The sequence below is a fragment of the Panthera uncia genome, chromosome F2, assembly GCF_023721935.1.
Source record: "Panthera uncia isolate 11264 chromosome F2, Puncia_PCG_1.0, whole genome shotgun sequence".
NCBI lineage: Eukaryota > Metazoa > Chordata > Mammalia > Carnivora > Felidae > Panthera > Panthera uncia.
The window spans coordinates 43,134,636-43,153,120 of NC_064812.1; the positions used below are offsets into that span (position 1 = coordinate 43,134,636).

Here is an 18,485-nt window from a genome sequence, read left to right on the forward strand (position 1 = left end):
TTTCTTTCTTTCTTTCTTTCTTTCTTTCTTTCTTTCTTTCTTTCTTTCTTTCTCTGCATGAATAAGCCACAGTTTATCAGTTTATCTGTTGATCAACATGGGGGGCTATTTCCAGTTTTTGGCTATATGAGTAAAAATACTATGAACATCCTTGTACAAAGCTTTTTTGTGGGCGTATGTATTTATCTCTCTTAGGTAAACACCTAGGAATGGAATTGCTGGTAGTTAACTTTGTAAGAAATTGCCCATTTTCCAAAGTGGTTGTCAATTTGCACTCCCATCAGCAGTGTACAAGAATTTTGGTGGCTCCACAGCCTCCCAATATTTTGTATAGTAAAGTGGGTATCGTAATATTTTAATTTGCATTTTGCTGATCACTGATGGTGTTGAGAGCTTTTCATGTGCTTATTTGTCATCCATATATCTTCTTTGGTGAAGTTTCTGTTCAAGTCTTTTGCCCATTTTTGTATTGTGTTGTATGACATATATTACTGAATAGTTCTTTACACATTCTGGAAGCAAGGTCTGTTTTCAGATATAGATTTTCTGAGTATCTATAATTCACATTTATTTTTTCCTGGTATCTTTTGATGAGCAAAAGCTAGTTTACATCCTCTTTTTTTTTTTTTTCTTTTTTGCCTTTATGATCTATTCTGTTTGTGTTCTTTTTTAAAATTTTTTTGCAAGTTTATTTTTCAGAGAGAGAGAGGTTGCAAGCACAAGTGGGGGAGACAGAGGGAGAGGGAGAATCCCAAGAAGGCTCCATACTGTCAGCACAGAGCCTCACGTGGGGCTCAAACTCACAATCCATGAGATCATGACCTGAGCTGAAATCAAGAGTCGGATGCTTAACCGACTGAGCCACCCAGGTGCCCCATATATTGTGTTCTAAGAAATATTCCCTTGTCCAAGGTTGTAATAATAATCTCTTTTTTCCCCCCTAGTAGCTTTATTGCTTTAGCTCTTTTGTTTAGGTCTGTAATCTATCCTCAATTTATTTGTGTATGTGATATGAGATAGGGGTCCAATTTTTGTTTTGTTTCCTTACAAGGATATGCAACTGTTCCAGCAGTATTATTTATACTGTATTCATTTTAGTTCCATCATATGGCTGAAGGGTGGGTCCCAATGACTAAGATTCCTTTCCTGGAATATGACTTTTGGGGTTACACTGCCAACTATCTTACAGTTACTTACAAATTTTTATGTCAGTGTTGGCAGGTGATCAGGATTTTAGAAATCACCTTTGCACAGTTCAAGTTTTGACATATTCTTTCTGCAGCTATAAAGGAAATTAATTTGGCAAAGGGAAGATGTGGTCACTTGGATCTCTGAAAACATTAGGAAGACCACTGATTAGTTCTTTAGTTTTACATAGTAGGAATTTATTCCTGCTTATAATAAATTATCTCAGTATTACAGTAGGTCAAAGTATACATTGTCTGCTTGGATGCTGTGTCACATTTTGATAGTCTCCCAAATGACCTATTTTTTTTTCATGTCTTTAAGCGTGGATAATTCTCTCTAGAGATCTGAATTACGTGCCCTTGCTTGAAATAATAAAACATAGATTCCACAAGTGGGGGAATATGGAAGTAACATTTAAAGTACATTTCAGAGCATGGGTAAATTCATGAAAATGTGAATGAGCTTGTCAAAATCATGGAACTAAAAGCTGAGTTTGATAGTGCACCAGAACATGGGTAAGGAACACATGACAACTTGGGTTATTGATGATTTCTAAATGTTTTTGCTTTATATGGGAAATGGGTTATTATTTGGATAACTTATATGTTACTTATGTAATCAGCTTTGAATTTTTAAAACATCACTCTGGAAATAATGAATGCACCAGATGAGGGACAAATGCATTCTTTATTTACTACTTTGTTCATCCCAACATCTGGCATAAGATTGTATTTTCATGATTGGTTCCCAATTCTGACTCAGCCATAACTAAACATCTTTTATGACTCTTTATAGTGTCATACTTAAGTAAGATTTTTTTTTAAGTAAGGGTCTTTTAGCCTTAAAAACTGAGATTATTATTTTTTCTGTGGTCATGGGTTGAATTTTTTTAATAACCTGTGTTTTGATCTGTATTTAAATGTCACAGTCTGGAATGAATGCTCTTTCTGGAAGCAGAGACATATGTGAAGGTTTCAGGTTCCTTATTTCTTTACTTGTTCTTTCTGGATTTCATAAAAAAGGTATAAATGAACAATAAAATAACTTTGTTGGAATGCGATAGAATATTACACTACCTTTGTTTGTTTTTAAAGGTCACATATTGTACTTAAAAATACGTGTGGCAAATTGCTGTGTAAAATTCAGGTTAAGAAAGGATATGAAAAACAAAAACACTCTCTTTAATCTGAGAAGTCCTGAAGAGTGTAAAGTTTTAATTAAATACAAATTAATTATGAAATATTTTAATATGCAATTTAGGTATTAAATAAAATTAGCATTTTTCTTCCTTAAGTATGTGTTATCAAGTTTCAAGAATGTTAAAAACTTCTCTGATGATTTAATCTGAAATCATTCCTACAGCAAAATTCATAAATAATAAATATTATCTTATTAATCCATATTTTAGTTTAGCTGGGTCTCAGAGCAAGTTAGTTCCTCAGGGAATGTGGTGTTCTTTATAAAAGAAGGTGATGAGATGTAATCTCCAAGGAATTAAATTGTGAAAACAATCTCGGTATTGTACATGCTAATATAAATCTGTTATTCCCTTTCCGCATCTATCACAACACATTTTAAATTGTGGCTGATCTTGTATGCAAATAGCTGTCTTATTAGAAATTGCAGCTCTGTGTGCTCATGTCTCCCTGGATTTCTTGGGAGTTTGCTATCTAACCATCAAAGCAATAGAAATGAATGATGATTGCTGCAAGGCTTTGAAGAACAAAGAAAAGTCAGAACGTTTTAGAGGTTCTAGATGTCTGAGGCATTGACAGTTTGCACCATACACATGAATGGGTATCTCTTTACATCATTTAGAATAGCCTCAATGTGTTTATTAGAAAAGAAATATTTTTCTACCTTCTTGTGTTTGTCACAGCTAATAAATGTAGGGCATTTGTGCGTGTGTGTGTTCTCTAGGCCTTTTTTGTTTGTTTCAACATTTGGTAAAATTTTATTTTGCTTGAAGAATAGAATAGAATACATAAAGAATGGAATAATTTCAAAGAATAAAGGTTTAATTTTTGAAATTTTGGTTAAGGATTATCAGTCACTAAAATAATTAGGAACAAAAATTAGGAACAAAAATCAAACTAGCTCCTCTCTATTGTATCTCTTAGGTTGAAATTCTTTTAAAGTTTTTATATTCATAGGTTATATAAATGTAAAATGTATCTATTCACAGAGTATAAGCCTTTATAAAAATATAGGGTATCACCAAAAATATTTTGGTATCGCTTTGTTTATTTAAAGTACAATTTAAAAAAAGTAAAATCTAATTTACTTTGGTGGGTAGATTTTTTTTATGGATCCCTTACTTTTTTTATTTACTACAGGTAAGGAATGAATAAAATACTGGCCTCTAAAGTGTTATCTCTGTTAGGATGTTGGTTTAAATGACCAGGAAGGAATTAAGGGAAGCATAGTGAGTGACCATTTGGGTAGCTAGGCTTAGTAATTTGCTTTTTAAAATTTAAGCTATTCCATGAAGGCAACAGACAAAACTAAATTGAAGGGGTAATAATGCTTCGTGTATGTATTTATTTAAACTAACTTCTCTCCTAAAATGGAGTGATATTTTTCTAGCCCCACATAATCAAGATTAAAATAACTTGACTCCTCCTTGCAATTAATAAATGCAAAATACTATGCAAATGGTTGCTATATGAATAAATTATAATATATCTATTGATATTTTTTATGATGCTTGTATTAAAGTTCTGAATAATCACAAGTGAGAATATAGGATTAGGTGATGTCTTGGTTTTAGTTCTGAAATTTTAAAGTTAAACCACATGGTGTATGAGAAGTGAAGATTTTATTTATTTGACTTTTTGTCTTACCTTGCACATTCCCAAATATTACCATAATATTAAATATGAAGATTATTATGGATAGAAAAATATTTTTTAACTGAATTTATGTTTTTACACATAAGTGGTAATTATTAATTTGGGGATGCCTTTTACTGTGTTATGGACCACTGTTAGGATTGTTCAGTGTGACCATAAATATAAATAAACAATACAGTTTGATATGAAAAGATTTCAAAGGCATTTGGCATTTGAGAACCGTAATAATGCTCTTTAGGAAAATTACAGTTTAATAATTTATGTGAAGACATCTATACATACTTGTTTTAGTTAGGATGATACTACCTACTGTAACAAACAAATATAAAATGTATAGAGGCTCAAATGCTGCAGTGATTCCTGTTGTCACAGCAGTGTGAAAGAAGAAAATAAGTTACTTGAGTAGCTTTCCTTCATGCAGTCATTCAGGATCCAGGATGTCATAGGCTCTGTCATCTTCATCAGATTATTTTCAGTAGCATCCTGGGGGCCGTCTCCATTTCAGCCAGATGAATGAGAACACATGGAAAATTTTTATAGGTTAGTTCTAGGAGTAGAAAACTCTAATTTATCTATATTTTTTGTTGGCTGAAACTCAGTCACATGCCCATAGCTAGCAGCAAAAGGAAAATTGTCAAGTGAGCTCAGGGGAAAAATCAAAAACAAAAACAAAGCAAAAACAAAGGTATACATATATTTTAGTAAGCAGCCAGCAATCTTTCCTATAGTCCACCTTTCTGGTCGTGAAATAGCCATGCACATCCTCTTTCCTGCCTCTTTAGTAGGTTGATCTTAAAGTTTCCCACTTACTGTATCCGCACAGAGTCAAGGATCAAGGCAGTGCACAGTTCTCCCTCTTAGGTTGGAAGGTGGTTCCTTGAAGTTTACTGACTATGAAATTTTCCTAATGGCAAAGCAGAGGATAACTGCTTCATATCTCCTATAGTCACTCCCATTTAGAAAGGGAAGGGAAGGGTGAGAAACACAGCAATCACTGACCCAGCATGACCATGAAACCTGCTGTACACAAGGGTGCATGAGGCCACTGAGAAGGTCCATTGTCCCGACAGAAATTTCTTGCTTGGATCCTAATTATGGTCCTTTTAGAGAAGTTCCCTTGCCCATTTTTTCTATGGCTCTCCCTTCTGGATGGTTCTCCTTCCAGGTCACATATGAGGAGGATGTTACAAATCTAGAATTTGCCTTCCTTGGGGGCTGCAATCTGTTGGTTTAAGTTTAGAAGTCCAAGAATTGATTTTCATTCACATACCTTTTTTAGACAAAGTTGGTTTCGTTGTAAATGTAATTCCCTCAGATTTTAGTAACCTTCTTACCATTTCTAGTTAATTCCATGTGACACTGCAATTTCTTTTCCAGACATCTGCTTATTTTCTATGTTACAGAACCCCTGCACTTCTCTGTTTCTACCCAAATACTGGCTGCCTCTGTGATCTGAAACAATAGGTTCAGGTGAGAGGGGAACATCCCAATCGGCTCTCTCTCTCTCTTTCTGTCTTGTTTTTTGACTGAGAAGTCTTTTTTTTTTTTTTTTTACATTTATTTATTTTTGAGAGACAGAGAGAGATAGAGCACAAGTGGGGGAGGGGCAGAGAGAGAAGGAGACACAGAATCCGAAGCAGGCTCCAGGCTCTGAGCTGTCAGCACAGAGCCCAACGTGGGGCTCGAACCCACAAACTGCGAGATCATGACCTGAGCCGATGTCGGAAGCTCAACCGACTGAGCCACACAGGTGCCCCTAACTGAGAAGTCTTAATGGGCCTTTATTCTTCAAAGCCCTTCTCACTTTTATTTCTTGCTATTTGGCTTTTAGAAGAAGTTGGCTTTTTCAACATTGTTATTCCCCGAATTACCAAGCTCGTTATCATTTTATATTTTTGCTTATGAATTGGCCAGTTCTTGTCTGACCGCATCTTTATTTTGTAGTTCCTTATTAGAAACAGCGAGGAGCAATTTCCAGGCATCATTCAGGGAACAATTAAGTCTGTAATAAATAGACTTCACCAACATATATAAATTCTCAATCACAATAGAATTTCATTCCTCTTTCAGTAGAGTATTATGATGGTAAACAAGTGAGAGAGAGTCTCCTCTTCTACCACAGGCTGACCAAGGTACTATGTTCTTAATATGTACCCTTAAGGTTTGTTGGGGGATAATTTACATTCCAGCCAATTGGAAGGGGAAAGATAATGCAGCTGTCGACAAAGGAGATTTTTAATCTTCGGGTTTGGGAGTGACACATAGTACTTCCATTCATATTCTGTTGGCAATTACTCAATTATATATTTGAAGTGAGGCTAGGAAATATAGTTTAACTCTGTGCCAGGAAGACAAAGGAGAATTTGGATTTTGGTGAGTAGGTTGTAATCTGTGCCACATACATATTTTTTAAAGTTTTCATTTAAATCTAGTTCGCAGTGTAATATTAGTTTCAGATCTGCATGTTAGTGATTTTGGCACTTTGATACAACACCCGGTGCTCATCACAAGTGCACTCTTTAATCGCAATCACCTATTCTGCCCATCCTCCCACTCACCCGCCTTCTAGTAACCATCGCTTTGTTCTCTATAGTTAAAAGCCTCTCTTTCTTGTCACCCCCTCTTTGCTCATCTGTTTTGTTTCTTAAATTCTACATATATCTGCCACATATTTAAATCCAATAAAAATAATAAGGTTTGAATGTTGTGTTGTGGATTAAATCAAACAGTGCATATAATGTAGTAAGCATAAGAATATTAGTAAATCTAGAACTCAAATTTAGGCACTTTTGTTAACTGTGTCATGCTTTTTAAAACAAAATGTAAAGTGTCTGAGATTCAAATAGTAGTTTTTATTTTGTAACATGGTAGATAATTGGAAAGAAACATTCTGCCAATAGCATGCCTACAACCCCCACCTATCTGAATGAACAGTACATGACTTTCACATTTACAGATAATACTCTCTAATAGTTTGGTTTAATTGAGTATTGATAGTACTTGATAAAAATGAATGTTACCGAGAACAAATAATTGGGAAATTTAATTACCAGCAATTGTATCCTCGATAATTTATTTGGAAGATTTTTGTGTTCTTTATTGATATCTAAAGGGAATAAGTCAAAGACATTTTTACCCATTGCTTTAAAACTGAGTTTTATGGAATAAATTATTCCTGAAGTTTGTAGATAGTCCTTTTGATTTTTTAGGACTTCATCATAATTATCTTCTTTCTTTGCAGCAGGCATTTTGGAGATCAAAGATGGGTAGAAAAGATGCCTCCACTGTAAAACTTCCTGTTGATCAGTACAGAAAGCAAATTGGTAAGCACTGAATTCCCTTTGATACATTCCTGTGAATTAAGATAAAGAAAAAATCAATTATGTGTGATATTAAGAAAATAACTTTTCCCTAATACATATGATACACAGAATATGAATAATGAAGGACCATATAGTTTTTAAAGAGCAAAAAATAAGTGCAGTCCTGCTTACCAATGAAGAAATACACTTTGTGTACTTGTGATTTTTCTAAGCTCTTATAATTTTTATTAATTTAATAAAAGCAAAAGTACATTGTATTATTATTCTTAAGGGTGGATGCTCTTATATAGTAAATTTTTTTTATTTTTTTAATTGTTTATTTATTATTGAGAGACAGAGAGAGACAGAGCATGAGCACGGGAGGGACAGAGAGAGATACACACAGAATCTGAAGCAGGCTCCAGGCTCTGAACTGTCAGCACAGCGCCGGACGTGGGGCTCGAACCCACAGGCCGCGAGATCATGACCTGAGCCGAAGTCAGACACTTTACCGACTGAGCCACCCAGGCGCCCCAGTATTTATTTTTAACATTATCATCTATTAAATCATTTATTTTTATCCATCTGAAAATTTTTAATTTTGTTGACTGAATGGCAGTAATTTGATAAGCTTGAAATTCTTCTTTAAAATTTTACCTTAATAAAATGGTGGACTAGAGAAAAGTCCATTCATCAACTTAAAAATAATAACAGAAAGCTTATCTGTTTTAGACTGTGCTCTAAGTGCAAGATTTTCTACCCAATCTTTTCAAGATTACATGAAGTATTTATAAAAAATTACCTACATATGAAGTCACAAAGTCCACTCAATTTTCAAGAATCAGTATCCTACAACTAGAACTTTGAACAAAGTGTAGTAAATTAGAAATAATTTAGAAACAATTCCCATCTTGCACTTTTTCTTTTTACATGTTCCTACTCATTCCCACCCATTCCCACTTCTTTGGAAATAAAAAAAGTAATAATTAATGAAAACCTCTTCTAAATAACTGAAGGATAAACAGAGAAGTTCAAAGAGAAGTCAGAAAATAATTTGAAATTATTCATACCAAAAGAGCAAATACCTATTTCATAAATGTGATATATAAGGTGTACTCCATAAAGATATTTCTATAAAACAAAAGAGATACAAAATGAAAAGAATATTTAGAATATATATAACCAATGAAGAATTTATAGGTAGAAAAATAAAGCCCTACTATAAATAAATAAAGTACTTTGGAAACCAGTAGTAAAATGGGTGCAAAACATGAAGAGGCAACTCATGAAAGAGGAAATCTAAATAGACAAAAATAATAACGAAACAAACCACTATTACAATAAAAACTGAAATCAAAAGAGTCTTGTGAGGGGCGCCTGGGTGGCTCAGTTGGTTAAGCATCTGACTTTGGCTCAGGTCATGATCTCACGGTTTGTGGGTTTGAGCCCCATGTCGGGCACTGTGCTGACAACTCAGAGCCTGGAGCCTGCTTTGGATTCTGTGTCTCCCTCTCTCTCTGTCCCTCTCTGGCTTGTGGTCAGTCTCTCTGTCTCTCTCTCTGTCTTTAAAAAATAAATAAACATTAAATTTGTTTTTTAAAAAGAGCCCTGTGAAATGATCTAACTCATCTAACTGATAGATAAAAGCAAATTAAAAAACAGTATTTCTAACTACATTAATTCTTCACTTTTAGGATGTTAATAAATCGTGTGGGTTGTTATGTTATTTATGTGTTTAAAAAGAAGGACTAACTTATCAGATTGAAGTCTGATCAAATGGGATGTGCTAACCACATAAAGAGTAACTATATAGTGGATCAATCCACAAACTCTTAAATATACAATTCTTAGAATTTTGACAAGTGTATATACTCATGTAACTAGAAATGCCAATTTTAATAAAAACATTTCCATTTTCTCAGGTATTTCTTCAGATCTGCTTCCAGTCATTCTCTATCCACTTCCATATGCAACTACTGTTTTGATTTCTATCACCATAGATGAATTTTTTCTACTAAAAAAAAAAAAAAGGCCTTCTAAGGCTTTTACTGAAATTGAATTTTATCTAATGATCAATTTTGGAAAATAGACGTTAAAAATTCAAAGTCTTCTGTTTTATAAACATGGCATATCTTTTGTTTTATTTAATTCTACTCATATTTATTAGAGCCAAGGAAGAATGAGATACAGTAATATAATTGTGAGGCCTCAGCCTGTTCTTACACTAAATTGTTCAGAGGGTGCTGCGCTGTGTATTATATTCCCACACAAAGTTCTCTTTCCTGTGTTACTTTCTCTTGAAAGTATAAGCTACACAAGACCCAACTGTCTCACCAGGTTCTTGGGAGATCCATGAGAAGTGTTAGACTGGTTTGTAAACCAGACTGGTGCATGGATATGAGTTATCCTGTGTGTACTTTGGAAATACAGTAATCGTAATCAAACACAAGTAGTGAGGGTATACTTTTGTTCACTCTTTTTAAGGATAATGCTCTGCAGTCTTCAGGTTCTCAAACATATAGTACAGGATATTATAATATATATAAGTTTTTTTGTAAAGACAAATGAAATAGAAGAGATATTGACTAGTTAATTAATATAAACCAATTAGTTAAGATTAAGTAATTGAAAAAAAAAAAAAAGATTGACTCATTCAAGGATTTTCTCAAGGAAGGATTTTCTAATTTTCTGTATCAGAGTTAGAAAGTACCATAAGCCTGAGCTCATACTAATGATGATAAATCTATCACTGGCACTGTCCCCCCTTAAATGGAGTGCTGTGCAAATGTTTCCCACATCCTATCAAAAATGTGAGGAGGGAATCAAGCAGCTAAAATTATCCAATATTTCAGTATTTGTGGTAAGAAAACAAGTATCAATAACAAATCAAATGAGTATTATAGTAGTTTTTTTAACATTAAATTTTGTAAATATTAAAGTTATCAGTAAGCTAATTTAATTACCAGTTAATGAACATTCGCAAAGAGTAGCAGCATTATGTATTTTCAGTGTTCTCTTATTACTAAATCTCATTTATATAATTTTTGTATGGTCACTCAGTAATGGTGTTTGGCGATACCAGTGCTGCTGTTTGAGTGATGGTTTTAGTATCACTGCTTAATATTTATCTTCTGCTAAAAGTTTTATCTTTTGAATTATGTACTAAATGATAGTGATTAATGGCTTTGATAAAAGCTTTCTTTAAATATTCTTTGCTCAGGGAAGAATCAAATGGACTGGCATTGTGACTGGAAACACCTTACAGACACTGAATCTTCACATTAAATGGACAGGGTTTTAATTACTGTAGCATGATCTTGAAATGTGTAGTGAACTGAGATGAAATAAACTTCTTGCTTTCAAGGCAATAAGCCTAATAAAAACTGAATATTCTGAAATATTGCTGACTAAAAGGGGAAATAGTTTAGGTGTTATCATTTCTTCAGATATAATATTGTAAAATTAGGTAGTAAGATTGCCTAATGTCACATGCATTATTCTAGAGATAAGTTATTTCAAAATTGGAAGAGAATTTTAAAAATTGCTTTAACAGGTGTGCCTGGGTGGCTCAGTTGGTTAAGCATCCAACTCTTGGTTTTGGCTCAGGTTATGATCTCGCAGTTTCGTGAATTTGAGCCCCAAATCGGGGTCTATGCTGTGCTGGCAGTGTGGAGCCTGCTTGGGATTCTCTCACCTCCCCCTCTCTGCCCCTCCCCCACACACTCTGTCTCTGTCTCTCTCAAAAATAAATAAATAAACAAAAAAACCCCACATTAACATAATTAAGATATTTTCTAAATATATGTTATTAAGTATATCAGGCAAAATAATATTTATGTGCTAGGTAAATTGTAAAAATACAACTAATTTACTTGTAAATCTCTATTTTCTTATTGGCATATGATATTATAGATTCATTTCTTTAATATGTTCTAGAAAAGTGTTAGCCATTGTTTCCTCAAAATATTACTCCAGTTTTCTTCTTCTCTCCTTTTGGGCAAATACCAGAAATTTTATTCTGTGTAGTAGGATATGTGCATTTTTAACTGCTAAATTGCTCTCCAAAGTTGCTGTACCATTTTATAGGCCTATAAGCAAAGTAAAGTGTTGTCTATTTCTCCATATCTTTTTGTTACCGGGAGACTTAAAATGTTTGCCAATCTCACGCACATGAAATTGTATTCATTCTTTTTAGTTTTCATTGTGTTACTTGCTGAGGTGAATCGTTTCTTGTACTTATTGATCTTTTGATTTCTCTCTTTGTGGATATTTTGCTGCTCCTATTTCCTCTCTTCCTTTCTTTTCCTTCCTTCCTTCATTTCTTTCTTTCTTTCTTTCTTTCTTTCTTTCTTTCTTCCTTTTTTTGGTGAGTGGACTTTTAATTGCCCTTTCCTTCCTTCCTTCCTTCCTTCCTTCCTTCCTTCCTTCCTTTCATCTGTATGTGTGTGTGTGTATATATATATATATATATATATATATATATATATACACACACATATAGTTTCTTGAATGAATTTTGTGATAAAGTTGAATGAAATACTATTGAGTTATTTTTATCTTATTGTATTGAGTTCTTTATATATACTGATAATAATCTTCTAGATAATAATTTTTCCATTATTAAACTTGCTTGTTGTTTTGGAAATACTTTACTTGTTTAATGCTACAGCTTTATAATAAGTCTTGGCAAATGGTAGAACAAGGCCTCTCCTCAAACTTGTCTCAATTATTTTTTGTTCTTTATCCTCTTAGGTGAATTTTAAAATTAACTTTACATAGTCATGAAAAAGGCCACTGATGGCCAAATTGGAATTATATTGATTTATATATTATTTTGGGAAGAATTTATGTCTTTATACATGAAATTCATATCAATTTTATCCTTTTAAATAACGTATAGTCGATATATTCAATAAATTTTCATCATTTTCTTTATAAAGTTATTGGATTTTTTGAGTTAAACAGAAGTGACATGTACTTCAATTTTTTGCTATTATTGTGACTAGAAAATATTCAAGTGGAAATAGAGATATTCTTATTCTATTCCTAACTTTGAAGAAAATACTTCGTTTTCATTTTGCCATTATGTGTAATGTTAGTTCTAGGTTTTTGGTACGTACTTGCCATTGAACTAAGGAAATTCTCCTTTGTTCTTAGTTTACTAAGAGATTTTTTTTCCTTTTTTAAAGTAATGAAGTATGAATGTATGAAAGTAATGAATTTTATTGAAGATTTTTTTCTATTAGAGGAATATTATTTGATATTTTGCTAAATTATATGAATAGATGTTTCTAAACTATCTTTACATTGCTTACTTTGTTTTTATTTTTAAAAATACACAATTGATTTCAGTTTACTAGTAATTTATGATTTTTCTAAACACCCTTTTTTATGAATGTAATTGGCATATGTCTCTCCATTCTCTTACCATCTTTGTTTAGTTTTAGGTTGAAAGTCATACAAGATTTCTATAATGAATTGGAGAAATATACTTCTTATATCCTCTGGGATAGGTTATATAAATTTAGAAATAAAACCTTCTAGATTGTTTATACAACACCCTACCAAAATCCCTGTCTGAGGCTTTTTATTTGAATAGATTTCTAGCTACTTTCTCTCTTCTTTTTTTAATCAATAGATAAAATAGATCTATTAATAGATCTATAGTTTTGAGCCACTCTGGATAGCTTACATTCAGTGATAAAGTTGAATAAAAGAATTTCAAATATATTCATAAATAGTTGGGCATAAATTTTTAAAAATATTTTTTAAGTATCGGGGTCCTGGGTGGCGCAGTCAGTTGAACGTCTGACTTTGGCTCAGGTCATGATCTCACTGTGGGTTAGAGCCCCACATCGGGCCCTGTGCTGACAGCTCAGAGCCTGGACCCTGCTTCAGGTTCTGCATCTCTCTCTCTCTGTCCTTCCCCCGCTCATGCTGTGTCTCTCTCTGTCTCAAAAATAAAATAAACAGTAAAAAATTAAAAAAAAATTTTTTTAAATATCTTAGTTTCTATTTTTAATTGATGTTATTTAACTTTATCTTTTTATGAATATTAACTGTGATGTTGAATTTTTTTATGTTTTAAAGAATTAACTTTTATTACTATAGATTCTATTATTCCTTTGTCCATAATTTTACTGTTTATAATTTCCTTCATTGCTATTCGTCTTCTCTTTCTTTTGTAATTATTTGAGTTGAATGCTTTGCTATTTGTTTTTTAAACTTTTTAAAATAATGTATTCATTTAATGAATTAGATTTTTTCATTGCATTATTGGTATCATTACATTATTTAGAGCTTTCTGAGCTCATATATATTTCATATACTTATGTATTTCATATATATTTATACATTTATGTATTTTTAATTGATTCTTAAACTTATTATTTTTTGTTCAAAGACTTTCAGGGTGATATCAGTTTCTGATATTAAGCTTTTCTCTGTTGCATAATATGTGGTCAATTTCATAAACATTCTGTCTGTGCTTGAAAGGAAGAGGTATTCTCTAACATTAGGATGCACTACTGCCTAAGTTAATTGTGGTGTTCAAATGAATGTTTGAGCTGTCTTTCTGTGAGGAAGGAGAATTAAAATATCTTCACTAAGACTATGGAGATCTTAATTGTCTGTAATTCTATTGGTTTTTGCTTTGTATATTTTGAGGCTGTTTTTATTGCATAGCATTTCTAAATTTGTATATATTTCTAGTAATTTCTCTTTTTTTATTAAATAATGGCCTTTTTATTTATAAACATGCATTTAAGGTTTTTCTTAGAGTCTTTTGTCTCACATTAATATTGGTAAATGCCTTTCTTTTGCTTAGTATTCTGGTATTTTTTTCCTACTGCTTTACTTTTGTCTCAACTTTAACATTGTTTTATGTTTTTGATATAGCCTAAGAATCTTTGTTTTTGAACAAGCAAATTTAATTCTATACCATTTACTATGAATGAAAAATCTAGATCTACTTGCAGAATTTTATTTCATAATTTTACTTGTGGTTTTTCTTTGATGGTCTCTACCCTAACAGCTTTCCTGAAAAAATTTGGACTTTTTTTCATTGTTCACATTTTGAAAGATTTACATTTCATTTCTGTCTCTCTTCTTCCTTCCTTCCTTCCCTTCTCTTTCTCCTTTCTCTTTGTCTTCATCTTCTTCATCTTCTTCTTCCTCTTCTTGACTTCCTCAGATTATATTTGTGATATATTTGACTTAATGAAAACTAAAGTCTATTAATGTCTTTATTTATCCAAAACTATGTAAAGATTTTTAACTCTATATGATTACTCCTTCCTCTTGTTCATGTTATTGTGTGTATTACTTTATTTCTCTCATTTTTAACAGCACAAACTCAATTATTACAGCTATTACTTTTAGTTTTAATTACCAATAATTACTTAGATCTAACTTTATGTTGGCTGTTGTTACTTTTTGTATTTCACATCTGCCTTCTGGTGAAGTTACTTTTGCCTTCATGCAAATATCTATTAGTGACAAAAATTTCTCAGTCTCTGTTTATAAGGCAGTATTGCTACATTGTACTCATACTTGAATTATAGTTTAGCTGGGTATGTAATTTTAGGATGATATTTGTATCTGCTCAGAACTTTAAACAATATTGTTTTATTCATTTTCTGTTTCTGGTATTTCTGATGAGAAGTGTTACAATAGTCTAATTTTAGGTATAGTTTTCATTCCTGTGTTTAAGATTTTTCTTTTTATCTTAAATGTTTTTTAGCTCTAATTTAATGCAAATACTTGCTTTTATTTGGTAAAAAGAAAAAAAAAGACTTAGGATTTGGTGTGCTGCTTCATCCTAAGGATTTTTGTCTTTCTTAAGTCCTAGAAGGATTTCAGTCTCTGATTTTTTTTGTCTTTTGAGTAATGGCTTTCCCCTCTTCTCTCTAATGTCTCCTTTGAGAGTTATTATTATATATAAATTGAGTGTTCATTTACAATATCCATATCTCTTAAAAATCACTGTTATATTTTCTCTCTCTTTAAATTTCTATCCTATTTTGGGTTTGTCATTTCTCAGATTTATCTTACCTTTGATTAGGGCTTACAAATTATTTTTCTTTCTCAATCATTTATTTACTACTATGTCTAACTTGCATCCATGGGTATATAATTTCAGCGACCTTTTTATCATGTATAAAAGATCCATTTGATCATTTAAACACTCATTCTTTTTTGTTCCATTTCTTTGCCTTTTCTCTTTTATTATTTTAAACACCAATTTTACATATTCTTTAAGATTCTTCCACTATTCCTTCTTATGGTACCAACTTTCCCATTTATTATATTGGTTTATTGTACCTCATGCTATTTTCTTTTTCTATCATTTTTTTCAACCATTTTATGCTTTATGTCTTCCCTGCCCTCTTGTGTGTGTATGTGTGTGTGTGTGTGTGTATGTGTGTGTGTGTTGTGTATTCATCTTCGGTAGAGGGTCATTTGCTTTTGTTTCTGTTTTCTTCCTCTGTGAGAGTTCCAGCAGTCTGAATTGTGAAATATTCTCACAGAATAGTGTTTAATTTAGCTACTGACAGTAGGGCCTTTATAGATTTGGGACAGTTATTCTAGACTTATTTTTTGGCCTAAGATTCCTGCAATTTGGACCTCACACCTTCTTTTTTGGGACTGATATGGTTAGGATTTGTATTTCTCACAGGTGACACATCTTTTCTCCACACCCAGAACTTAAAGGAGACAGAAATGATCCTTGCTATTTCCCCAAATAAGTACAGGTTATTTTTCTGTCTTTTTTGTATGGTTTGGTTAATCTTTTGAGGACCTCAACTTTATCCATGTATTTCAGTTTCAGCTCTTTTCTTTCAGTAGTACTGTACATGCCTATGACTTAAAAGCCAATTTCCAATCCTCCTGACATCTAAAACCAGGCACTATACATCACCCCCTACCTCCCCACCCAAGGCTACTAAAGGATATCAGCTAGTAGAACTGCCTGTTTTGCTTTGAGTTTTACCTTTGTCTTCCATTTGAACATTTCCATTTTTACTTTTATTATCATAAATATATGTATATGTGTGTATGTAAATATGTATACCTTCAACATCTGTAGCTTTACACGATGGGCTTTTTACTACTGTTTCTATGTGTTTATGTAAGAGAAGCGTCCACCTCAGCTTTGTCTACCCTATTTTCAAAACTGGAAGTCCTTCAAACATTTTACTTGGCTGATAACACATACCACTTTCTTTCTTCCTTGTTTTAAGTATATATACATACATACATACATACTTTTTGCATCCCTGATGATCACCTCTAATGATAGAAGGTACTTATATTGATTATAGTAATCAATAAAAAAATCTCCCTAATTCTAAGGTAATTAAATTCTGTATACCTTTTGTTTAATCTACTCTGTTCATATTAGTCTTAAGTGTTTTATTTCTCTTGAAATGAGTGTCTTTAACTCACTTGGAAACTTACTGAAATATACTGTTATTTAACTTTTCTGAAAGTTTGTGTTTTATCTTGCCTGTGATATTTTTTGATGGTTTCCTTTGATTCTACCTCTGTGTCCCCCAGGGAACATTACACATAGAAGCTACTTTAAATAAAAAGGGAAGAAAGAAAAAAAAAGTTTGTTTGTTTGTTTTGGCTAGGTGCAAAATAAGATTGATATGCTTTATATCTTCTACTCAACTACTTTTCTCTCCATACCTAAGCTGTTAATATGATTTTCTGAGAAATTAATTTATATCTTATGAGCAACTTGTTTGTTTATCTTTCTAGCAACCCAAAGCATAGTACTTGTTTCTTAGTACTAAATGTGATGTTAAATGATGGGGGGGGGGGTGTCTTCTGCAATATATGATTAATGTCAAGCTGTTCTGTCAAAGTACTTAAAAAGTATTGGTTTGAGTTGCCTTTATAAAATAAGTTTACATGGATTTTTTGGGGGGAATTAATTTACTAGTTTCCTCTGCTTAGCTCAAATATCCCTAAATAATTTTGAGAAATTACTTTCTGCAATTTTTACTTTTATATATAATACATTATTATTTTTTCTTTAAAAGAATACATGACATCATTTTGTATGACTGGCTAAATATAAAGTTGTACTATACCAATGATAATCCACTGGACCTATATATTTTTTTAATTTGTTATCTGTATTTTATTATGTTGCTGGTTTTATAAGTTTTGAAACAATTTGATTAACATTTAAATTATGTTTTTTTGCCTGTGATGATGCCATTTTTTTTATTTTATTCATTTTGCAGCTATTAAAATGCTGATCAATTGTCTACTGAGATAGTTACTGGAGTTTACTATAGGATTCCATAGGAAAGACTATAGATCCTTGCTTTTGTAATGAGTTTTCCACAGTTATTTGTAGTTTACAATATAGTAACTAAAAATTGTGTTCATATGGCAGGAAAATTATTTTTTATGCCAAATTTTATTGCTCTTTTATATGTAATACAAGTAATGTGGTATGGTAATACCATATGGTAATCATATGGTAAGATGAGAAAAGTAAAATTTCAAATAGTGTTTTGCTTTTTGAGGAAGAGGGGAGGTATTTGAATCAGTTGATGAGAAATTATTGTAAAACTGTTGAAGGAAATATAAGTCTTTACTTTGATTAACAAATTTTATTATTTGTCAGTATTTTGGCATGCTGTAAATAACTCATCTTCCAATAATTCATTTGAGTAATTAAATTTAGATTGCAAATTTTTCTTTTCAAATATTTTGACTCTTATCTCTTTGCTTTTCTATTGTATCTTAATTGGTGTGGTCTCTATAAATGGACAATAAATTATATATCTTTGTTATAGAGATCAGACAGTGAATAGAACTTGGTATTCATCCCAGACAGAATTATGATTGAATGTATTTGCAAGATTAAAGCACTGAATTTACTTTTTTCTAATTAAAGGCAATTAAAGATTTCCAGACACAAATAAAAGACAATGAATTGAGGAATAAGTGTAGGAGCAAGTCCATTTGCAGGTGAAAAGATGTGCCTTTGAAGCAGAACCAGCTGTATTTTCATTGAAAGAATAACAGTTTAGGAAGCTTTTCTGCATGTGCTTGCTTGATAGCATAATGTACTCATAAGCAGCTTATGCAGTATTCAGAAAATAACAGTGCATTAATTTTT

At 32.0% G+C, this 18,485-nt stretch overlaps 1 protein-coding gene across 7 annotated transcripts in view; it reads left to right on the top strand.

Annotated features, from left to right (window-relative positions):
• Window positions 1-18,485, top strand: part of TRIQK (triple QxxK/R motif containing) — a 291,286-nt gene that overhangs the window by 37,510 nt on the left and 235,291 nt on the right. For 5 of the 7 annotated variants that reach the window (XR_007458465.1, XM_049633157.1, XM_049633160.1 and 2 more), the window contains one exon: window positions 7,282-7,363. Coding sequence is in view for 6 of the 7 variants with exons in the window: in XM_049633157.1 (XP_049489114.1) it covers window positions 7,282-7,363 (82 nt within the window). In the remaining variant the exon portion in view is untranslated. The remainder of the gene's footprint in view (window positions 1-7,281; window positions 7,364-18,485) is intronic. The other 2 variants (XM_049633158.1, XM_049633161.1) reach the window with 1 other exon arrangement.